General features: G+C 55.0%; 1 protein-coding gene across 1 annotated transcript in view; it reads left to right on the forward strand.

Moving 5' to 3' along the window:
• The window catches only part of LOC147107970 (unconventional myosin-IXb-like), a 100122-nt gene extending 78156 nt beyond the window's left edge, over positions 1-21966 (forward strand). Inside the window, exons 8-16 of the mRNA XM_086005978.1 lie at positions 618-740; positions 1367-1447; positions 6194-6304; positions 9319-9441; positions 11135-11284; positions 11664-11830; positions 15001-15927; positions 16519-16588; positions 21838-21966. Of these exons, the coding sequence (XP_085862104.1) occupies positions 618-740; positions 1367-1447; positions 6194-6304; positions 9319-9441; positions 11135-11284; positions 11664-11830; positions 15001-15927; positions 16519-16588; positions 21838-21966 (1881 nt within the window). The remainder of the gene's footprint in view (positions 1-617; positions 741-1366; positions 1448-6193; positions 6305-9318; positions 9442-11134; positions 11285-11663; positions 11831-15000; positions 15928-16518; positions 16589-21837) is intronic.
• The last annotated feature ends 2579 nt before the right edge of the window (positions 21967-24545 follow it).

Genomic DNA, 24545 nt, shown 5'->3' on the forward strand with positions numbered 1-24545 from the left:
GGCCCTGGGTTCTGCACTATTGCAGGGACCGAGCCGAGTGCGGAGTCTCCCCACAGTTCTGATCCTGCACCCTCCAGCACAGCGCCCAGGCTCCTGCTCCGATGGAAGCGGCTCCATACCACCTCCCCGGTCCCACGCTGCTGGTGAGTCTCTGCCGATGTGCCACATCTGGTACCAGATGTGCAGGAAAACGGACCTGATTTGGCTCGACCCGAATTCCCCTCCTTGTTTTGTTGCTGTGGGGCCAGTATTTCTCCCTCGAACCCCTGAAGGCATCGCAAGTCGAGCACAGAGTGTGGACTGGAGTCACGTGTAGACCCAGACCGGGCAGCGGCAGCAGGTACCCGTCTCAGGACGACTTTAGTGACCCAGTTGGGTTTTTATGATAAAACAGCAACTTTCATGGTCCCAGATTATCAGATTTATTGAATTAAATTTCTGAATTTGACCTGGTGGGACTTAAACTCGTAACCAATGAGATGCTGGTCCAGTCCTGTAAGCACGAGGTTTCACACCTATTAATATTATTGCTAATCTCTCTTACAAGCTCAGTGTGATCTGTGTTAAACCAAACTCTCATCGATTCCTTTCTGTCCCTGATCTGCACCCTTCTCCAGAACCTCATTGACTCGGGTTCCTTGAAGCACATTGTCCGAATGACCCTCCACGATCGCACCACCAAATCCCTGCTGCACCTTCACAAGAAGAAGAAACCGCCGAGCATCAGCGCACAGTTCCAGGCGAGTATCCAACCCGGGCTGTACCTGCCCTGGGAGTGTTTGATGGGACAGTGTAGAGGGAGCTTTACTCTGTATCTAACCCGTGCTGTACCTGCCCTGAGAGTGTTTGCTGGGACAGTGTAGAGGGAACTTTACTCTGTATCTAACCCGTGCTGTACCTGCCCTGGGAGTGTTTGATGGGACAGTGTAGAGGGAGCTTTACTCTGTATCTAACCCATGCTGTACCTGCCCTGGGAGTGTTTGATGGGACAGTGTAGAGGGAGCTTTACTCTGTATCTAACCCGTGCTGTACCTGCCCTGGGAGTGTTTGATGGGACAGTGTAGAGGGAGCTTTACTCTGTATCTAACCCGTGCTGTACCTGCCCTGGGAGTGTTTGATGGGACAGTGTAGAGGGAGCTTTACTCTGTATCTAACCCGTGCTGTACCTGCCCTGGGAGTGTTTGATGGGACAGTGTAGAGGGAGCTTTACTCTGTATCCAACCCGTGCTGTACCTGGCCTGGGAGTGTTTGATGGGACAGTGTAGAGGGAGCTTTACTCTGTATCTAACTAAGTGAGAGTCAGCACCTTTGGACAGGGTATAAAATGTTCCCAGCTTGTTTACATTGATTCTGATTTATTTTCCAGGCCTCTCTGAATAAACTAATGGAGACTCTGGGCAAAGCGGAGCCTTTCTTCATTCGATGTATCCGTTCAAATGCTAAAAAGGTGAGGAACGTTCTTGGAACAGGTTCGTGTTTGGGATCGAGGAGGCCATTGACGTTCCATTTACTTCGGGACGGTGGGCTGATCTACCGGTCTCTGAACCTGCGGGATATCAGTGAGTGGGCCGGGTGTCCTCGACACGAGCCCATCCATTTGTGGACCCCTTTGTTGGGGTGCCTTTTGTCAGCCTGAATATTGGGTTCAAGGGGCGACAGTCTTTACCCACGCTGGGTATTGACATTGAATAAAGACTTTCATTTCCACAGCACCTTTCACAACCTCAGGACGTTCTAGACCGCTTTACAGCCAATGAAGTACTTTTGTTTTTTTGAAGTGTAGTCACTGTTGTAATGTAGGAAACGCAGCAGCCAATTTGCGCACAGCAAGCTCCCACAAACAGCAATGTGATAATGACCAGATCATGTTGTAGTGATGTTGGTTGAGGGATAAATATTGGCCCAGGACACCGGGGAGAACTCCCCTGCTCTTCTTCAAAATAGTGTCCATGAGATCTTTTACGTTCACCTGAGAGAGCAGACGGGGTCTCAATTTAATGTCTCATCCGAAAGACGGCTCCTCCGACAGTGCAGCACTCCCTCAGCACTGCACTGGGAGTGTCGGCCTGGATCATGGAGCTCGAGTCTCTGGAGTGGGACTCGAACCCACAACCTTCTGACTCAGAGGGGAGAGTGCGGCCCACTGAACCACGGCTGAAGCTTGACTTCATTGGTGACCTCGCTCAGAGAGGAAGTGTCACTCTGGTGCAGTAGGAAGCAATGCTCAGAGAGACGAGTACTGACCCCAGTGTTCTACAGTGATAGACCTGTACCCACCAGTACTGACCCCAGTGTTATACAGTGACAGACCTGTACCCACCAGTACTGTACCCCAGTGTTATACAGTGATAGACCTGTACCCACCAGTACTGTACCCCAGTGTTATACAGTGACAGACCTGTACCCACTAGTACTGTACCCCAGTGTTATACAGTGACAGGCCTGTCCCCACCAGTACTGTACCCCAGTGTTATACAGTGACAGACCTGTACCCACCAGTACTGTACCCCAGTGTTATACAGCGACAGACCTGTACCCACCAGTACTGTACCCCAGTGTTATACAGTGACAGACCTGTACCCACCAGTACTGACCCCAGTGTTATACAGTGATAGACCTGCACCCACCAGTACTGTACCCGTGTTATACAGTGACAGACCTGTACCCACCAGTACTGTACCCGTGTTATACAGTGACAGACCTGTACCCACCAGTACTGACCCCAGTGTTATACAGTGATAGACCTGTACCCACCAGTACTGTACCCCAGTGTTATACAGTGATAGACCTGTACCCACCAGTACTGACCCCAGTGTTATACAGTGATAGACCTGTACCCACCAGTACTGTACCCCAGTGTTATACAGTGACAGACCTGTACCCACCAGTACTGTACCCCAGTGTTATACAATGACAGACCTGTACCCCACCAGTACTGTACCCCAGTGTTATACAGTGACAGACCTGTACCCACCAGTACTGTACCCCAGTGTTATACAGCGACAGACCTGTACCCACCAGTACTGTACCCCAGTGTTAGTGACAGACCTGTACCCACCAGTACTGTACCCCAGTGTTATACAGTGACAGACCTGTACCCACCAGTACTGTACCCCAGTGTTATACAGTGACAGACCTGTACCCACCAGTACTGTACCCCAGTGTTATACAGTGATAGACCTGTACCCACCAGTACTGTACCCCAGTGTTATACAGTGACAGACCTGTACCCACCAGTACTGTACCCCAGTGTTATACAGCGACAGACCTGTACCCACCAGTACTGACCCCAGTGTTATACAGTGATAGACCTGTACCCACCAGTACTGTACCCCAGTGTTATACAGTGACAGACCTGTACCCACCAGTACTGTACCCCAGTGTTATACAGTGACAGACCTGTACCCACCAGTACTGTACCCCAGTGTTATACAGTGACAGACCTGTACCCACCAGTACTGTACCCCAGTGTTATACAGTGATAGACCTGTACCCACCAGTACTGACACCAGTGTTATACAGTGACAGACCTGTACCCACCAGTACTGACCCCAGTGTTATACAGTGACAGACCTGTACCCACCAGTACTGTACCCCAGTGTTATACAGTGACAGACCTGTACCCACCAGTACTGTACCCCAGTGTTATACAGTGACAGACCTGTACCCACCAGTACTGACCCCAGTGTTATACAGTGACAGACCTGTACCCACCAGTACTGTACCCCAGTGTTATACAGTGACAGACCTGTACCCACCAGTACTGTACCCCAGTGTTATACAGTGACAGACCTGTACCCACCAGTGCTGTACCCCAGTGTTATACAGTGACAGACCTGTACCCACCAGTACTGACCCCAGTGTTATACAGTGACAGACCTGTACCCACCAGTACTGTACCCCAGTGTTATACAGTGACAGACCTGTACCCACCAGTACTGTACCCCAGTGTTATACAGTGACAGACCTGTACCCAGCAGTACTGTACCCCAGTGTAATACAGTGATAGACCTGTACCCACCAGTGCTGTACCCCAGTGTTATACAGTGACAGACCTGTACCCACCAGTACTGACCCCAGTGTTATACAGTGACAGACCTGTACCCACCAGTACTGTACCCCAGTGTTATACAGTGATAGACCTGTACCCACCAGTACTGTACCCCAGTGTTATACAGTGACAGACCTGTACCCACCAGTACTGACCCCAGTGTTATACAGTGATAGACCTGTACCCACCAGTACTGTACCCCAGTGTTATACAGTGACAGACCTGTACCCACCAGTACTGACCCCAGTGTTATACAGTGACAGACCTGTACCCACCAGTACTGTACCCCAGTGTTATACAGTGACAGACCTGTACCCACCAGTACTGTACCCCAGTGTTATACAGTGACAGACCTGTACCCAGCAGTACTGTACCCCAGTGTTATACAGTGACAGACCTGTACCCACCAGGACTGGACCCCAGTATTATACAGTGACAGACCTGTACCCACCAGTACTGTACCCCAGTGTTATACAGTGACAGACCTGTACCCACCAGTACTGTACCCCAGTGTTATACAGTGACAGACCTGTACCCACCAGTACTGTACCCCAGTGTTATACAGTGACAGACCTGTACCCACCAGTACTGTACCCCAGTGTTATACAGTGACAGACCTGTACCCACCAGTACTGTACCCCAGTGTTATACAGTGACAGACCTGTACCCACCAGTACTGTACCCCAGTGTTATACAGTGACAGACCTGTACCCACCAGTACTGACCCCAGTGTTATACAGGGACAGACCTGTACCCACCAGTACTGTACCCCAGTGTTATACAGTGACAGACCTGTACCCACCAGTACTGACCCCAGTGTTATACAGTGACAGACCTGTACCCACCAGTACTGACCCCAGTGTTATACAGGGACAGACCTGTACCCACCAGTACTGTACCCCAGTGTTATACAGTGACAGACCTGTACCCACCAGTACTGTACCCCAGTGTTATACAGCGACAGACCTGTACCCACCAGTGCTGTACCCCAGTGTTATACAGTGACAGACCTGTACCCACCAGTACTGTACCCCAGTGTAATACAGTGATAGACCTGTACCCACCAGTGCTGTACCCCAGTGTTATACAGTGACAGACCTGTACCCAGCAGTACTGTACCCCAGTGCAATACAGTGACAGACCTGTACCCACCAGTACTGTACCCCAGTGTTATACAGTGACAGACCTCTACCCAGCAGTACTGTACCCCAGTGTTATACAGTGACAGACCTGTACCCACCAGTACTGACCCCAGTGTTATACAGTGACAGACCTGTACCCACCAGTACTGACCCCAGTGTTATACAGGGACAGACCTGTACCCACCAGTACTGTACCCCAGTGTTATACAGTGACAGACCTGTACCCACCAGTACTGTACCCCAGTGTTATACAGCGACAGACCTGTACCCACCAGTACTGACCCCAGTGTTATACAGTGATAGACCTGTACCCAGCAGTACTGTACCCCAGTGTTATACAGCGACAGACCTGTACCCACCAGTACTGACCCCAGTGTTATACAGTGATAGACCTGTACCCAGCAGTACTGTACCCCAGTGTTATACAGCGACAGACCTGTGCCCACCAGTACTGTACCCCAGTGTTATACAATGACAGACCTGTACCCACCAGTACTGTACCCCAGTGTTATACAGCAACAGACCTGTACCCACCAGTACTGTACCCCAGTGTTATACAGCGACAGACCTGTACCCACCAGTACTGTACCTGTGTTATACAGTGACAGACCTGTACCCACCAGTACTGTACCTGTGTTATACAGTGACAGACCTGTACCCACCAGTACTGTACCTGTGTTATACAGTGACAGACCTGTACCCACCAGTACTGTACCCCAGTGTTAAACAACTTAAAATTCCAGACACAGCCCAAGTTTGGAAAGACAGGATCTTGGTCGGTGCGATTGATGTTTGAGTCCGACGGATAATTTCACTGAGTCTGTGTCGCCCAGTGAGGTAACTCTGTAACTGGAGAATTAAATAGCACTTTGGCTGCTGGTGTGTTTGACTGAGATTCTGGTCACGACTGTGGCGCTGAGTACCTCAGGCACCTCTGGTGTCTCTGTCTGGTGCCTGTGTCTGGTTCCTGTCTGGTAACCATCTGTCTGTCTCTCTCCAGTTGGAGCTCTGTTTCGATGACGAGCTGGTGCTGCAGCAGCTGAAGTACACGGGAATGCTGGAGACAGTGCGGATCCGGCGCTCCGGGTACAGTGCCAAATACACCTTCCAGGTATGGGGGGAGAGGGGGAAGTGGGGGGGCGAGGGGAAAGGGGTGACTTCATCGCAAAGAAGGGGATTAGACTCAGTCCAGGTTGTCTCTGCGTGTCGTGTCTGCGTGTGCTCCTTTCTCGAACACCTCTTCCCCTGGAACCCGTACCCCAGTGAGAGTCAGTGTGTGTGGAACCCGTACCCCAGTGAGAGTCAGTGTGTGTGGAACCTGTACCCCAGTGAGAGTCAGTGTGTGTGGAACCCGTACCCCAGTGAGAGTCAGTGTCTGTGGAACCCGTACCCCAGTGAGAGTCCGTGTGTGTGGAACCCGTACCCCAGTGAGAGTCAGTGTGTGTGGAACCCATACCCCAGTGAGAGTCAGTGTCTGTGGAACCCGTACCCCAGTGAGAGTCAGTGTGTGTGGAACCCGTACCCCAGTGAGAGTCAGTGTGTGTGGAACCCGTACCCCAGTGAGAGTCAGTGTGTGTGGAACCCGTACCCCAGTGAGAGTCAGTGTGTGTGGAACCCGTACCCCAGTGAGAGTCAGTGTCTGTGGAACCCGTACCCCAGTGAGAGTCAGTGTGTGTAGAACCTGTACCCCAGTGAGAGTCAGTGTGTGTGGAACCCGTACCCCAGTGAGAGTCAGTGTCTGTGGAACCCGTACCCCAGTGAGAGTCAGTGTGTGGGAACCTGTACCCCAGTGAGAGTCAGTGTGTGTGGAACCCGTACCCCAGTGAGAGTCAGTGTGTGTGGAACCCGTACCCCAGTGAGAGTCAGTGTGTGTGGAACCCGTACCCCAGTGAGAGTCAGTGTGTGTGGAACCCGTACCCCAGTGAGAGTCAGTGTGTGTGGAACCCGTACCCCAGTGAGAGTCAGTGTGTGTGGAACCCGTACCCCAGTGAGAGTCAGTGTGTGTGGAACCCGTACCCCAGTGAGAGTCAGTGTGTGTGGAACCCGTACCCCAGTGAGAGTCAGTGTGTGTGGAACCCGTACCCCAGTGAGAGTCAGTGTGTGTCGAACCCGTACCCCAGTGAGAGTCAGTGTGTGTCGAACCCGTACCCCAGTGAGAGTCAGTGTGTGTGGAACCCGTACCCCAGTGAGAGTCAGTGTGTGTGGAACCCGTACCCCAGTGAGAGTCAGTGTGTGTGGAACCCGTACCCCAGTGAGAGTCAGTGTGTGTGGAACCCGTACCCCAGTGAGAGTCAGTGTGTGTGGAACCCGTACCCCAGTGAGAGTCAGTGTCTGTGGAACCCGTACCCCAGTGAGAGTCAGTGTCTGTGGAACCCGTACCCCAGTGAGAGTCAGTGTCTGTGGAACCCGTACCCCAGTGAGAGTCAGTGTCTGTGGAACCCGTACCCCAGTGAGAGTCGGTGTCTGTGGAACCCGTACCTCAGTGAGAGTCGGTGTGTGTGGAACCCGTACCCCAGTGAGAGTCAGTGTGTGTGGAACCCGTACCCCAGTGAGAGTCAGTGTGTGTGGAACCCGTACCCCAGTGAGAGTCAGTGTGTGTGGAACCCGTACCCCAGTGAGAGTCAGTGTGTGTGGAACCCGTACCCCAGTGAGAGTCAGTGTGTGTGGAACCCGTACCCCAGTGAGAGTCAGTGCCTGTGGAACCCGTACCCCAGTGAGAGTCAGTGTGTGTGGAACCCGTACCCCAGTGAGAGTCAGTGTGTGTGGAACCCGTACCCCAGTGAGAGTCAGTGTGTGTGGAACCCGTACCCCAGTGAGAGTCAGTGTGTGTGGAACCCGTACTCCAGTGAGAGTCAGTGTGTGTGGAACCCGTACCCCAGTGAGAGTCAGTGTCTGTGGAACCCGTACCCCAGTGAGAGTCAGTGTGTGTGGAACCCGTACCCCAGTGAGAGTCAGTGCCTGTGGAACCCGTACCCCAGTGAGAGTCAGTGCCTGTGGAACCCGTACCCCAGTGAGAGTCAGTGTGTGTGGAACCCGTACCCCAGTGAGAGTCAGTGTGTGTGGAACCCGTACCCCAGTGAGAGTCAGTGTGTGTGGAACCCGTACCCCAGTGAGAGTCAGTGTCTGTGGAACCCGTACCCCAGTGAGAGTCAGTGTGTGTGGAACCCGTACCCCAGTGAGAGTCAGTGTGTGTGGAACCCGTACCCCAGTGAGAGTCAGTGTGTGTGGAACCCGTACCCCAGTGAGAGTCAGTGTGTGTGGAACCCGTACCCCAGTGAGAGTCAGTGTGTGTGGAACCCGTACCCCAGTGAGAGTCAGTGTGTGTGGAACCCATACCCCAGTAAGAGTAAGTGCCTATGGAACCCGTACCCCAGTGAGAGTCAGTGTCTGTGGAACCCGTACCCCAGTGAGAGTCAGTGTCTGTGGAACCCGTACCCCAGTGAGAGTCAGTGTCTGTGGAACCCGTACCCCAGTGAGAGTCAGTGTGTGTGGAACCCGTACTCCAGTGAGAGTCAGTGTGTGTGGAACCCGTACCCCAGTGAGAGTCAGTGTCTGTGGAACCCGTACCCCAGTGAGAGTCAGTGCCTGTGGAACCCGTACCCCAGTGAGAGTCAGTGCCTGTGGAACCCGTACCCCAGTGAGAGTCAGTGTGTGTGGAACCCGTACCCCAGTGAGAGTCAGTGTGTGTGGAACCCGTACCCCAGTGAGAGTCAGTGTCTGTGGAACCCGTACCCCAGTGAGAGTCAGTGTCTGTGGAACCTGTACCCCAGTGAGAGTCAGTGTGTGTGGAACCCGTACCCCAGTGAGAGTCAGTGTCTGTGGAACCCGTACCCCAGTGAGAGTCAGTGTGTGTGGAACCCGTACCCCAGTGAGAGTCAGTGTGTGTGGAACCCGTACCCCAGTGAGAGTCAGTGTCTGTGGAACCCGTACCCCAGTGAGAGTCAGTGTGTGTGGAACCCGTACCCCAGTGAGAGTCAGTGTGTGTGGAACCCATACCCCAGTGAGAGTCAGTGTGTGTGGAACCCGTACCCCAGTGAGAGTCAGTGTGTGTGGAACCCGTGCCCCAGTCACAGTGCAGTCTGACATTAACCTCAGTCTCTCACCTCTGACTCTTTCCTGTTCCAGGAATTCATTGATCAGTTCCGGGTTTTGCTGCCGAAGGACACAGAGCCGGTGCAGCAAGTGGTCGCGGCCTTGTTCAACAGGCTGGAGTTGGACAGGAGCAACTGCCAGATTGGGAAAACTAAGGTATGATCAGCCAGCCCGGCCTGGCCTGGCAGCTTATTGGCGGAATGTTTCAGCGCAGAGGCCAGCAGTGGGAGATGTGGGATCAAACCATGCTGCAGTAGCTGTTTGTGCCACTAGGGGGCCTCAGTCTGTCAGCGTGCTCCATCTAGTGGTTACAACGGGTAGTGGAGCTCAGCGGGTCCACATTCGCCCAGACTGACATGTAAATGCAAAGACCTTAGCTTTGTAACGTTTTCTATCCAAGAAGAGAGATTACAGGAATCCTGCAAGAAAAAACCACCCTGATGGCTCAGTGGGGAAACGGAATACATGGTATTCCAAAGATGTGCAGGTTAGGTTGATTGGCTATGATAAAAATTGGCCCTTCGTGTTAGGGGGGATTAAATACGCGGGGTTACGGGGATAGGGCTTGGGTGGGATGGCTGTCGGTGTAGGGACCGGGTGCTAGGGTTTGGATGATCAGCCATGATCTCGTTGAATGGCGGAGCAGGCTCGAAGGGCCGAATGGCCTCCTCCTGCTCCTATCTTCTATGTTTCTATGGTATGGTCCTGAGGCAAATAGACAGGTCTGGCACATCAGCTTGGCCAGTTGTGGCTCTGCGATTGCAGGGCTGTGAAAGGGGGAAATCAGCCAGAGTTCCTGCTCCTGATTATTGTGTAGTGACCTCTTTAAATGTGGGATGTGGGCACGCATTTATTGCCCATCCCTAGTTGCCCTCGAGAAGGTGGTGGTGAGCCTCCGCCTTGAACCGCTGCAGTCTGTGTGGTGAAGGTGCTCCCACAGCACTGTTAGGGAGGGAGTTCCAGGATTTTGACCCAGCAACGATGAAGGAACGGCCGATATATTTCTAAGTCAGGATGGTGTGTGTGACTTGGAGGGGAACCTGGAGGTGGTGGTGTTCCCATGCGCCTGCTGCCCTCGTCCTTCTAGGTGGAAGAGGTCGCGGGTTTTGGAGGTGCTGCCGAAGAAGCCTTGGTGAGTTGCTGCTGTGCATCTTGTAGATGGTACACACTGCAGCCACGGTGCGCCGGTGGTGGAGGGAGTGAATGTTTAAGGTGTTGGATGGCTAAGTGTTCTTGCTGCTTGGGGCTCTCGACTCGTCAAGAAAAAAGCATTTCACTGACTAGATTGCACTTCTTGTATTTAGTTATGTGACCAATAAAATTGAAATTGAAATTGGGGTGCCAATCAAGGGGGCTGCTTTGTCCTGGATGGTGCCGAGCTTCTTGAATGTTGTTGGAGCTGCACTCATCCAGGCAAGTGGAGAGTATTCCATCACACTCCTTACTTGTGCCTTGTAGATGGTGGAAAGGCTTTGGGGAGTCAGGAGGTGAGGCACTTGCCACAGCCTCTGACCTCTTGTAGTCACAGTATTTATGTGGCTGGTCCAGTTGGAGGGGCAGTTCAGGCGAGGTCCAAATCAGACGAGTAATCCTTGGTTTAACAACCTCCAGCACTCGCTGTCTGCGAAGAATGGGTGGACAGCGGACTGAGCCTTGGAGGAATTGTACCTCAGCAAAAGCCAGGGGTCTTCAGGAGAGGGGAATGGGGGTAAAACCAACATCACCCAATTGTTCCAACCAACTCCCTCAGAGCTGACTGGGACCCAACCGGACATTGGTCCCTCGCTGCTCGTTGTGTGTTGAAGGTTGCTGTGATTCGTGTTTTTGTCTGTCCTCCCCCCACCCCCAGGTTTTTATGAAGGAGACGGAACGACAGAAGCTTCAGGATATTTTGCACAGGGAGGTGATACGGAAAATCCTTCTCCTGCAGACTTGGTTCCGGGCGGTTCTGGAAAGGAGACGGTTCCTGAAGATGAGGCAAGCTGCCGTCACCATCCAGGTGGGTGAGCTGCACCAACACAGCTTGTTATTATCAACAGTGAAAGGGCAAACAGCTGGAGGCAGCGTACTGACGGTCAAAGTCTGTGTAACGGCAGTCACTGGGTAAGGGTAAGGGTCACTCACTGTAACTGTACAGAGTCACTGTTTATTCAGGGTAAGGGTCACTCACTGTAACGGTACAGAGTCACTGTTTATTCAGGGTAAGGGTCACTCACTGTGTAACTGTACAGAGTCACTGTTTATTCAGAGTAAGGGTCACTCACTGTAACTGTACAGAGTCACTGTTTATTCAGGGTAAGGGTCACTCACTGTAACTGTACAGAGTCACTGTTTATTCAGGGTAAGGGTCACTCACTGTGACTGCTCTCTGTCTCCAGGCGTACTGCCGCTCCTACTTGGTGAGATTGGCCTTACAGAGGCGCAGTGCTGCGAGTCTGATCCAGCAGGTGTGGCGAGGACACATCCAGAGACGAGCGTATCTGAAGCAGGTCCACTGGATCGTGCTGTGCCAGGCTGCGAGTCGCGGGTACCTAGCAAGGAAACGGTAAGTGTCGCTACAGGTTCAATAAAACCGTCCGACTCGTCAAGTTGTTCCTGACTCCAGGGATTACAATTGAATTCACAACCTCGTCTCCATTTGCTAATCTCTCCTCTCCGTCAGTGTCATAGGAACAGGAGGAGGCCATTCAGCCCCTCGAGCCTATTTCACTTTTCACTTCTTAACTCCATTTACCCGCCTTGGTTCCGTAACCCTTAATACCCTCGCCCAACAAAAATCGATCCATCTCAATCTTGAAAGCTCCAATTGACCCCCAGCCTCAACAGCTCTCTGGGGGAGAGAGTTCCCGATTTCCACCACCCTTTGTGTGAAGAAGTGCTTCCTGACATCACCCCTGAACGGCCTGGCTCTAATTTTAAGGTTCTGCCCCCTTGTTCTGGACTCCCCCCACCAGAGGAAATAGTTTCTATCTCTCCACCCCATCAACTCCTTCAATCATCTTAAACACCTCGATCAGATCAGCCCTTAATCTTCTAAACTCCAGGGAATACAAGCCCAGTCTGTGCAACAGGGAAGGTTCCCTCCCGAACAATATTCGTGACCCAATAGGGTTTTTAATGATATTCCGAAGAAGAGCAGGGGAGTTCTCCCCGGTGTCCTGGGGCCAATATTTATCCCTCAACCAACATCACCAAAACAGATTAACTGGTCATTGTCACATTGCTGTTTGTGGGAGCTTGCTGTGCACAAATTGGCTGCCACGTTTCCTACATTACAACAGTGACTCCACTTCAAATAGGACTATATCTGGGATGTCCAGTGGTTGTGAAAGGTGCTATATAAATGCAAGTCTGTCTGTCTTTTTTCCCCACGTCAGAGGAAATAGTTTCTCACTGTCAACCTCCCCTTCCTGCCTCGGCAGTCTCCGCCAGTTCCAGCTGTGTATCAACGCTCTCTGGCTTCCTCTTGGCCCCACACCCTGGAATTCCGGTCCTGCACCTCTTCGCCCCGTCACAGCCCACCTCTTAGACTGTGACTCTGAGCACCTCTCCCGGAGGGGCAGTACTGAGGGAGAGCCGCACTGTCGGAGGGGCAGTACTGAGGGAGCACCGCACTGTCGGAGGGGCAGTACTGAGGGAGAGCCGCACTGTCGGAGGGGCAGTACTGAGGGAGAGCCGCACTGTCGGAGGGGCAGTACTGTGGGAGTGCTGCACTGTCGGAGGGGCAGTACTGAGAGAGCGCTGCACTGTCGGAGGGGCAGTACTGTGGGTGCACCGCACTGTCGGAGGGGCAGTACTGTGGGAGTGCTGCACTGTCGGAGGGGCAGTACTGTGGGAGTGCTGCACTGTCGGAGGGGCAGTACTGTGGGAGCACCGCACTGTCGGAGGGGCAGTACTGAGGGAGCGCTGCACTGTCGGAGGGGCAGTACTGAGGGAGCACCGCACTGTCGGAGGGGCAGTACTGAGGGAGCGCCGCACAGTCGGAGGGGCAGTACTGTGGGAGTGCTGCACTGTCGGAGGGGCGGTACTGTGGGAGCACCGCACTGTCGGAGGGGCAGTACTGTGGGAGTGCTGCACTGTCGGAGGGGCAGTACTGTGGGAGCACCGCACTGTCGGAGGGGCAGTACTGTGGGAGTGCTGCACTGTCGGAGGGGCGGTACTGTGGGAGCACCGCACTGTCGGAGGGGCAGTACTGTGGGAGTGCTGCACTGTCGGAGGGGCAGTACTGTGGGAGCACCGCACTGTCGGAGGGGCAGTACTGAGGGAGCGCTGCACTGTCGGAGGGGCAGTACTGAGGGAGCACCGCACTGTCGGAGGGGCGGTACTGTGGGAGCACCGCACTGTCGGAGGGGCAGTACTGTGGGAGTGCTGCACTGTCGGAGGGGCAGTACTGTGGGAGCACCGCACTGTCGGAGGGGCAGTACTGAGGGAGCGCTGCACTGTCGGAGGGGCAGTACTGAGGGAGCACCGCACTGTCGGAGGGGCAGTACTGAGGGAGCACCGCACTGTCGGAGGGGCAGTACCGAGGGAGCGCCGCACTGTCGGAGGGGCAGTACTGTGGGAGCACCGCACTGTCGGAGGGGCAGTACTGAGGGAGTGCTGCACTGTCGGAGGGGCAGTACTGAGGGAGTGCTGCACTGTCGGAGGGGCAGTACTGTGGGAGTGCTGCACTGTCGGAGGGGCAGTACTGAGAGAGCGCTGCACTGTCGGAGGGGCAGTACTGTGGGAGTGCTGCACTGTCGGAGGGGCAGTACTGAGGGAGTGCTGCACTGTCGGAGAGGCAGTACTGAGGGAGTGCTGCACTGTCGGAGGGGCAGTACTGTGGGAGTGCTGCACTGTCGGAGGGGCAGTACTGAGAGAGCGCTGCACTGTCGGAGGGGCAGTACTGAGGGAGTGCTGCACTGTCGGAGGGGCAGTACTGAGGGAGTGCTGCACTGTCGGAGGGGCAGTACTGAGGGAGCGCCGCACTGTCGGAGGGGCAGTACTGAGGGAGCGCTGCACTGTCGGAGGGGCAGTACTGAGGGAGCGCCGCACTGTCGGAGGGGCAGTACTGAGGGAGTGCTGCACTGTCGGAGGGGCAGTACTGAGGGAGCGCTGCACTGTCGGAGCGGCAGTACTGAGGGAGCGCCGCACTGTCGGAGGGGCAGTACTGAGGGAGTGCTGCACTGTCGGAGGGGCAGTACTGAGGGAGCGCTGCACTGTCGGAGGGGCAGTACTGAGGGAGCGCTGCACTGTCGGAGGGGCAGTACTGAGGGAGCGCCGCACTGTCGGAGGGGCAGTACTGAGGGAGCACCGCACAGTTGGAGGGGCCGTACTGAGAGAGCACTGCACTGTCGGAGTTGCTGTCTTTCGGATGAGTTGTTAAACTAAGGCCCCATCTGCCCCCTCGGGTGGATGTAAAAGATCCCATGGACAATATTTGAAGAAGAGCAGGGGAGTTCTCCCCGGTGTCCTGGGGCCAATATTTATCCCTCAACCAACATCACTAAAACAGATGATCTGGTCATTATCACATTGCTGTTTGTGGGAGCTTGCTGTGCACAAATTGGCTGCCGTGTTTCCTACATTACAATAGTGACCACACTTCAAAAGTACTTCATTGGCTGTAAAGCGCTTTGGGATGTCCTGAGTTGGTGAAAGGCGCTATAGAAATGCAAGTTTTTTTTTAACTCATTGCATCGTCCAATCGCCGTTTTAAACTGTTTTTGTTGCCAGGGTCCGTTTAATCATCCAGGAGAAGCGGCGAGCGCAGGAGGAAGCGGAGCAGAGGGAGCGGGCAAAGGAGAGGGAGCGAGAATTCATCCAATCCCAGCCTGCAGTTGACCAGGACACTAAGGCGGTTGAAGGGGTTGAGGTTTCGCCGGAACTGCCTCCCCCGGTGGAGACTGTGGGCCTGGGAGAGTCACAGGAGCCCCGGGAAAATGTCGCCGTCTCGCCCCAGAAACCCCTGGCAGAGGGCAAGGAGAGGTCAAACTCCTGCCGGGAGAAACGCGAGAATCGGCGGCTGCGGGGCTTGAAACACGATGAGCTGCAGCAGCAGCTGGTGTCGCCGGCCCCTCAGGATGATCCCTCAGCGACCCTTGCGCTTGACCGGCCGGTTAAAACCATCGAGATCGTGGAAAAGATGGCGCAGAGCGCCAGCATTATGGCCAAGGGAGAGGTCAGAGGGCAGCAGGGCAATCGCCGACCTTTGGGACAGGAGCGGCCAGAGAATGCCACGTCGCCGGAGGGAGAGACTGAGGCCAAGCTCATCCCGGAGCAGAGTGTGGTCTGGGAGAAGCAGCGGGTCACCGACTCGGTCAATAGCGGTGAAGCGGGCGAGCAGGACAAAAGCAAACCGTTGCCATCTCAGCCCAAGAGGCCTAAAAGCCTTCGCCTGGTCACCGACGAGACTGCGCCGCCAAAGAAGGCCTCGGCAGAAAGATCCCTGTCTCAGGCCGCTGGTGGTGAGGAACACAGCGGGCGAACGCCCAGAAAAGCGCTGGACAGTCCCGGATCCTTGCCAGGAACCATCCACCGTTACAACGACCACGGAAAGCTGAGAAACAAGGCGGAGAAGTGGAAAGATAAGCGGCAAGGCGAGGCCGCAAGCCCCACCACGGAGAAGAAAGAGAATCATCCGCCGCCACTGAAAAGCACAAAGTAAGTCTCGTCCTGCAGCCTCCCGGTGGGTCAGGCCTGGGGTCCCCGGTGGGTCAGGCCTGGGGTCCCCGGTGGGTCAGGCCTGGGGTCCCCGGTGGGTCAGGCCTGGGGTCCCCGGTGGGTCAGGCCTGGGGTCCCCGGTGGGTCAGGCCTGGGGTCCCCGGTGGGTCAGGCCTGGGGTCCCCGGTGGGTCAGGCCTGCAGCTCCTCTATCTGATTAGGTTTGGGTTCTTCAATCTGTCCTGGGTGAGGGAGGGGATCGCCTCAAGTTTCCTCCATTCCCCACCTGCTGTTAATGGGCTGATGGTGGAAGCGACTGGACTAGAATAATAACCTGCCCCCATTAATGGGCGGAGAATGTGACCACCCGTCGATGTAGCCCCAGTGCAGCGGAGGGATGAGAGGCTCCAGGCTGGTTTCATACAACTCACCGTGAGAATCGGGGCTGATTGTCCATCGGTTATAACCAGAGGAATGTTTATTCACTCTCTCTCTCTCTCTCTTTCCCCCCCCCCCCCGCCCCTCTCTGTCTCTCTCGCTCTCTTCCCCCCCCCCCCCTCTCTCTCCCCCCCGCCCCCCGATTTCCCAACAGGAACAGAGAGGGTTTGCTGTCGAACTCATCCTGTTCTCCGGAGGGTGTAACTGCGACCCTGTCGAAAGAGGTAGGTGGGGTGGGGAGGGGATGGTGGGGTGGGGAGGGGATGGTGGGGATGGGGAGGGGATGGTGGGGATGGGGAGGGGGAAAGGGGATGGGGGACTCCCCCTCCCCCAGTGCGTGTGTTGTCTGCTGTTGATGGGAGATGTGATGCCGCCAGCGTCTGGAGAATTGGATCATCTACAGAGGATTAATTTAGTTACAAACAGATGGAGCAAGTGGAAACCTGGCATCTCTCAGCCACCAGGCTGGGCTCTTGTGGTCCTGAGATTGGATCAGTCTGTGTGCAGCTCGGGCTGGGCGTCTGGGCTCAGTCACAGGGAACGTGCTGGAGGGTTTTTGGAGCAGCAGCCTCTGCCTTTCTAGAGTGACGTATTGGTCTGTGTCTGTACATACTTTGGCCCAGTGTGCGTGTGAGCACGCGGACATTGACCCGCGCACCGGACCCGTGTACGTTCTCGTTTTCTCATAGTCACTCGCACACAAGGTCAACGTGCTCACACTCGCTCTGGGTCAGTGTGCGTGCCCTGAGACACTGGGTCAGTGACTGACCATCAGTCCTTGGCCAGGGCCATCCGATCTCCGTTCCCTTTTCCCAGCGGATCTAATGTAGGATTGATGCGCCATTAATTACTCCAAAGACTGAGGTTGAGCGAGTAACAACCAGGCTTTTATTAACTAAAGAATGAAGGTCTAGTCTCCAGTGGTCGACCCGTCCAGAATACTAAGGGACTGGGAGGTAGTCACTTATATACCTGGAATAGTGGGAGGAGTCAGCCGAGGCATGTCCAGACCTGTACCTAGTGGAATACACATACACATACAGACAGGTATAACAGTGGTTTACCACATTCACCCCTTGTTTAAAAATGAGTCCGGCGGGGTGAAGTGTATTTAAAAGTTCCTGTATTGGAGTCTCTCCAGAGGTCTTGTCTGCCGCTGTGATCGACGTGGCGACGGCAGGGGTGGTGGAGCTTCCGGCGTCGCGTCCCGTGTAGGCTGGGGCACTGGAGTGTAGTCCTCGTGGGTGACGGTCCAAGGCGAGCCGGCTGCTGGGGTTGGATATCGGGTCGTGGGGGGGGGGGGGTGGTAATGGGTAGTGGGTTACAGCGGTCCCCGAGGGTGCGAGGTCTCGTATGGAGACTGTGTCCTCCCGCCCGTCCGAGTACGCAATGTAAGCGTACTGGGGGTTGGCGTGGAGGAGGTCGACCCTCTCGACCAGGGGGTACGTTTTATTGGTCCTCGCATGTCTTCTCAGTAGTACCGGCCCTGGGGACATCAGCCATGGCGGTAACGCTGTCCCCGATGTGGACTTCCTTGGGAAGACAAACATTTTCTCGTGAGGGGTGGCATTGGTGGCAGTGCAGAGCAGTGACCGAATCGAGTGGAGCGCATCGGGGAGCACCTCCTGCCAGCAGGAGGTCGGAAGGCCCCTAGACTTTAAGGCTAGTAGGGCGGCCTTCCAAACTGTTGCATTCTCTCTTTCCACCTGTCCGTTCCCCCGGGGGTTGTAACTGGTGGTCCTGCTTGTGGCTATACCCCTAGCGAGCAGGTACTGGCGGAGTTCGTCGCTCATAAACGATGAGCCCCGGTCACTATGGATATAGCTGGGGAAACCGAACAGGGTGAAGAGGCTGTTCAGACATTTAATGACCGTGGCACTGGTCATGTCCGGGCAGGGGATAGCGAACGGGAAACGGGAGTACTCGTCAATGATGTTGAGGAAGCACACATTGCGGTCGGAGGAGGGGAGAGGCCCTTTAAAATCGACGCTCAGGCGTTCGAAAGGGCGAGTGGCTTTTATCAGGTGGGCTCTGTCTGGTCTATAAAAGTGCGGTTTGCACTCAGCGCAGACTTGGCAGTTCTTGGTCATGGTCCTGACCTCCTCAATGGAGTAAGGCAGGTTGTGGGCCTTGATGAAGTGGAAGAACCTGGTGACCCCCGGGTGGCAGAGGTCATTGTGGAGGGCCCTCAGCCTATCGATCTGCGTGCTGGCGCAGGTGCCACGCGATAGGGCATCTGGGGGTTCATTGAGCTTCCCAGGCCGGTACAAGATCTCGTAATTGTAGGTGGAAAGTTCGATTCTCCACCTCAAGATCTTGTCATTTTTGATTTTGCCCCTCTGCTTGTTGTTGAACATAAAAGCAACTGAACGCTGGTCAGTGAGCAGGGTAAATCGTTTTCCGGCCAGGTAGTGCCTCCAATGACGCACAGCCTCCACAATAGCCTGGGCCTCCTTCTCGACCGCGGAGTGTCTGGTCTCCGGGCCCTGGAGGGTTCGTGAGAAGAATGCCACAGGTCTCCCCGCCTGATTAAGGGTGGCGGCCAGAGCGAAGTCGGACGCATCGCTTTCCACCTGGAAGGGGATGGATTCGTCCACTGCGTGCATGGTGGCTTTGGCAATGTCCTCCTTGATACGGTGGAAGGCCGAGCGGGCCTCTGCCATCAGGGGAAAAGAGGTGGATTTGATCAGCGGACGGGCTTTGTCTGCATAGTAGGGGACCCACTGGGCGTAGTAGGAAAAAAACCCTAGGCACCTCTTCAGAGCTTTTAGGCAGTGGGGCAGTGGGAGTTCCATAAGGGGACGCATCCGGTCCGGGTTGGGACCGATGACCGTGTTCCACAACACAGCCAAGGATGGCGAGGCGGTCTGTGCGGAATATGCACTTCTCCTTGTTATATGTCAGGTTCAGGAGTTGGGCGGTGCGAAGGAATTTCTCGAGGTTTGCGTCAAGGTCCTGCAAGTCATGGCCGCAGATGGTCACATTGTCTTGGTAAGGGAAAGTGGCCTGCAGCTCGTTTTGATCGACCATCCGGTCCATCTCCCTTTGGAAGACGGAGACCCCGTTGGTAACGCCAAAGGGAACCCTAAGGAAGTGATAAAGGCGGCCGTTTGCCTCAAAAGCAGTATACTGGCGGTCTTCGGGGCGGATGGGGAGCTGGTGGTACGCTGATTTCAGGTCAATGGTCGAAAAGACGTGGTACTGCGCGATCTGGTTGACCATGTCAGCTATGCGGGGGAGTGGGTAGGCGTCCAGCAGGGTGTAGTGGTTTATTGTTTGGCTGTAGTCGATGACCAGGCGTTGTTTCTCGCCGGTCTTAACGACCACGACCTGGGCTCGCCAGGGGCTGGAGCTGCCCTCAATAATCCCCTCCTTCAGGAGCCGCTCCACTTCGGTTTTGATGAAAACCCTGTCCCCGGCACTGTATCGCCTGCTCTTTGTGGCGATGGGCTTACAGTCGGGGGTGAGGTTAGCAAACAGTGGGGGGGGTGGGACTCTGAGTGTGGAGAGGTTGCATCTGGTGCGCGGCGGGCAATTTGGAGGCTGCTGGCTGCGGACTGTGAGTGGGGGGAGGGGGCCACCGTACGCCATCGTAACGCTTTTGAGGTGGCACTGAAAATCCAACCCCAGTAGAACGGCAGCGTAAAGTTGGGGCAGGACCAGGAGTTTAAAATTATTGAACACAGTCCCGTCTACTACTAGTGTCACCACGCAGTAGCCGCCAATGTCCGCTGACTGGGACTCGGCGGCCATAGAAATCCGCTGGTGCGCAGGCAGGACTGGGAGAGAGCAACGCCGCACCGTGTCGGGGTGGATGAAGCTCTCTGTGCTCCCGGAGTCAAAAAGGCAGTTTATTGCATGGCCGTTTACCTTGACGTCCATTTTGGACCGAGCTAGTTGGTGCGGTCTCGTTTGGTCCAGCGTAACAGAGGCCAGCGTAGGGGTCGGTGTGTCGCTGCGGGTATCAGATGGGGGGGGGGTTGGCGGCCTGCTGCGTCCCGGCTGGCGTCCAAGATGGCGGTGTCCATGATTCCCATGTGGCTGGAGTCGTCCAAGATGGCTGCTGCTGCGGTGGTTCGCACGTGGCAGGGGAGGCCCAAGATGGCGGCCCGCACGGCCCACACGCGGCGCTGTTGGGGGCCCAAGATGGCGGCTCGCACGGCCCACACGCGGCGCTGCTGGCGTTCGGGGTGGCTTTGGCCTTGCAGATGCTAGCGTAGTGTCCCTTTTTCCCGCAGCCCGAGCAGGTCGCATTCTTCGCCGGGCAGCGCGCTCTGGGGTGTTTGGCCTGGCCACAGAAGTAGCATTTCTGGCCTTGGGATACTGCTGTCTGGCTTTGGGACACTGCTGCAGTGGTTGGGCCGTTGTTGGGCTGTGGCTGGGGTGGCACGGTGCTATGGGGCTGTCCTACCGTGTCCCAGGTTGTCGTTGTCCGCGGTGCAGAGGAATAGGCATCCATGCCCCGGTAGGCTGCGTCCAGCGTTAGTGTGATTTCGGAGGCTTTGTCGAGGCTGAGGTCACTCTGCTCCAGCAGTCGCTGTCGGGTGTAGTTGGACCTGTGGCCCGCTACGAAGGCATCCCGGATCAGTTCCTCCGTGTACTTAGTGGGCGTTACCGCCTTACACCCACAGGCCCGGCCAAGCACGGACAGTGCTTGGAGGTATTCCTCAGTCGATTCCCCAGGTTGTTGCTTGCGACTCCCCAGGAGGTGCCTGGCGTAAACTTCGTTCACAGGACGCGTGTACTGGGTCTTGAGCTGGAGGGCGGCTGTGTACGAGGTCGCGTCCCGGATGACTGAGTACACTCGGTGGTTCACCTTGGAGATCAGGACAGACAGTTTGTCCGCATCCGTTGCGACCGCAGTGGAGGCAGTCAGGAATGCCTCGAAGCACGTGAGCCAGTGAGCAAACTTGGTGGAAGCGTCCGCTTCCCGACTGTCCAGGTCCAGGCATGCTGGTGTGAGGATCTTCTCCATTATAAAAAATTTAGTTAATAAAATTGATGTGCCATCAATTACTCAAAAGACAGGTTAAGCGAGTAACAATCAGGCTTTCATTAACTAAAGAATGAAGGTCTTGTCTCGAGTGGTCGACCCATCCAGAATACTAAGGGACAGGGAGGTAGTCACTTATATACCTGGAATAGTGGGAGGAGTCAGCCGAGGCATGTCCAGACCTGTACCTAGTGGAATAAACATACACATACAGACAGGTATAACAGTGGTTTACCACAAGGGGCTCGACTGGCGAGATGAGAAGGGATTCCATGGTCGAATAGTCAAACACGGGCTCTGAATGGAGCAGAACCAATGAACCGCGTGTCATTTCCTCACTCCCAACTGTCTCGTGTTTACTCCTCCCCCCAACCATCACCCCCCGCCCCCAACAAAAATAAAAACTCTGCCACAATATCCCTTTGCTTGTTACACACACCGTTCAGCTGGTCAGTGTCTGGTGTCCTGGTTTCCCTGCAGACACTTCTCTCCAGATCATGCCGAGGATTCCTTACCTTAACCCAACCCATCGCGATCTCCGTGCCCAAGTACGTGAAACCCATCAGCTGCCCACTGATGGCGGGCGGACCCCTGTGGCTCGGTGGGTAGCGCACTCTCCTCTGAGTCAAAAGGTTGTGGGTTCAAGTCTTGCTCCAGAGACTTGAGCACAAAATCCAGGCTGGCACTCCCAGCGCAGTACTGAGGGAGTGCCACACTGTCGGAGGGGCAGTACTGAGGGAGCACTGCACTGTCGGAGGGGCAGTACTGAGGGAGTGCCACACTGTCGGAGGGGCAGTACTGAGGGAGCACTGCACTGTCGGAGGGGCAGTACTGAGGGAGTGCCACACTGTCGGAGGGGCAGTACTGAGGGAGCGCCGCACTGTCGGAGGGGCAGTACTGAGGGAATGCTGCACTGTCGAAGGTGCCGTCTTTCGGATGAGATGTTAAACCGAGGCCCCATCTGCCGTCTCGGGTGGATGTAAAAGATCCCATGGCCACTATTTCGAAGAAGAGCAGGGGAGTTCTCCCCGGTGTCCTGGGGCCAATATTTATCCCTCAATCAACATCACTAAAACAGATTATCTGGTCATTTATCACATTGCTGTTTGTGGGAGCTTGCTGTGCGCAAATTGGCTGCCGCGTTTCCTACATTACAACAGTGACTACACTTCAAAAAGACTTCATTGTCTGTAAAGCGCTTTGGGACATCCGGTGGTCATGAAAGGCGCTATAGAAATGCAAGTCTTTTTTCTTTTCTGCTGATGGGACGGTGAGCTGCTGGTGTGGTCCCACTGATGTGGGGTTCGGTTCCCTTGCGAGTGGGACGGTGAGCTGCTGATGTGGGGTTCGGTTCCCTTGCGGGTGGGACGGCAAGCTGCTGGCGTGCTCCCATCTGTATCGAGTGCTTGCGGCCAGCAATGGTGCTCCTGGTTTGGGGAGTGTCCACACGTCACACACACCTGTGCCTGGACCGCCTCCAACCCTTGAACCCAATGCAGGATTGAGCTCCACGCGGCTTTGTGCCGCCATTGGACCAAGTGCTGTATGGACTGCACCATGTGTTTCTGGGCGGGGGGGGAGAGCTACATGGACGGCACCATATTTTTCAGGGGTGGGGGGGTCGAGGGGAGTACTGTGCGGTCACGCCCAGTCTCAGTGCCGTTCACTCTGTTGGGTTTTGATAGTTTAACTGCAGCTGGCTTTACCCTAAGAGAAAGTCTTTCCCCTTTGATTTAGATCATTCCTTTGATTACATGTGAACCGCTTCCAGTTGTGTGACTCTCTCATGTCCTCGGGCTGGTGTCAGACCTGGGCGTGTGTTAAATGGGGGTTCGGTGCCTCTCTTGTGGGCTGCCTTGGCTATTTTCTCCTCACTAAAATTCTCAACGGGATTGGCGACACTTCAGGAAAGATCCCAACCCCGTCGCAACGCGGTGTCATCGCTGGAAGTGTGCAGGGCACCACCTGTGTCGCTGGACATGGTGTCTGCGCACCCAGTGTGGTGCCCCGCCGATACAGGAACTGTACTCCCCCTCCCCCGGCCTGAACCACATCAGCCAGGGATCCTGCTCCTGATGGCTGTCAGCTGTGGCTCAGTGGGCAGCATTCGCGCCTCTGAGTCAGAAGGTTGTGGGTTCCAGTCCCACTCCAGAGACTTGAGCACAACATCTAGGCTGACACTCCCAGTGCAGTACTGAGGGAGTGCTGCACTGTCAGAGGTGCAGTACTGAGGGAGTGCTGCACTGTCGGAGGTGCAGTACTGAGGGAGTGCTGCACTGTCAGAGGTGCAGTACTGAGGGAGTGCTGCACTGTCGGAGGGGCAGTACTGAGGGAGTGCTGCACTGTCAGAGGTGCCGCCTTTCGGATGAGATGTTAAACCGAGGCCCCGTCTGCTCTCTCGGGTGGATGTAAAAGATCCCACGGGCACTATTTCAAAGAAGAGCAGGGGGAGTTCTCCCCGGTGTCCTGGGCCAATATTTATCCCTCAATCAACATCACTACAACAGATTGTCTGGTCATTATCACGTCGCAGTTTGTGGGAGCTTGCTGTGCGCAAATTGGCCGCGTTGCCTACATTACAACAGTGACTCCACTTCAAAAAGTACTTCATTGGCTGTGAAGCGCTTTGGGACGTCCTGAGGTTGTGAAAGGCGCTGGAGAAATGCCAGTCTGTTCTTTCTTTCTGATCACCAGCCCTTAATTCCCACTGCAAGGCGTGTGGGGAAGAATCGCATGAGGAGAGACTGGAGAAGCTGGGATTGTTCTCCTTAGAGCAGAGAAGGTTAAGAGGAGATTTAATTGAGGTGTTCAAAATCATGAAGGGTTTTGATGGAGTAAATAAGGAGAAACTGTTCCCAGTGGCAGGAGGGTCGGTAACCAGAGAACACAGATTGAAGATAATCGGCAAAAGAACCAGAGGGGAGATGAGGAGAATGTTTTTACGCAGCGAGTTGTTGTGATCTGGAATGCGCTGCCTGAAAGGGCAGTGGAAGCAGATTCAATAGTAACTTTCAAAAGGGAATTGGAGAAATACTTGAAGAAAAATGTGCAGGGCTCTGGGGAAAGAGCAGGGGGGAGTGGGACTAATTGGAGAGCTCTTTCAAAGAGCCGGCACAGGCACGATGGGCCGAATGGCCTCCTTCAGTACTGAGATTCAATGACTCCCCGGTTTGTGCCACGGGATTAAG

The sequence above is a fragment of the Somniosus microcephalus genome, chromosome 13, assembly GCF_052327205.1.
Source record: "Somniosus microcephalus isolate GS21.2 chromosome 13, FLI_Smic_1.0, whole genome shotgun sequence".
NCBI classification, from domain to species: domain Eukaryota; kingdom Metazoa; phylum Chordata; class Chondrichthyes; order Squaliformes; family Somniosidae; genus Somniosus; species Somniosus microcephalus.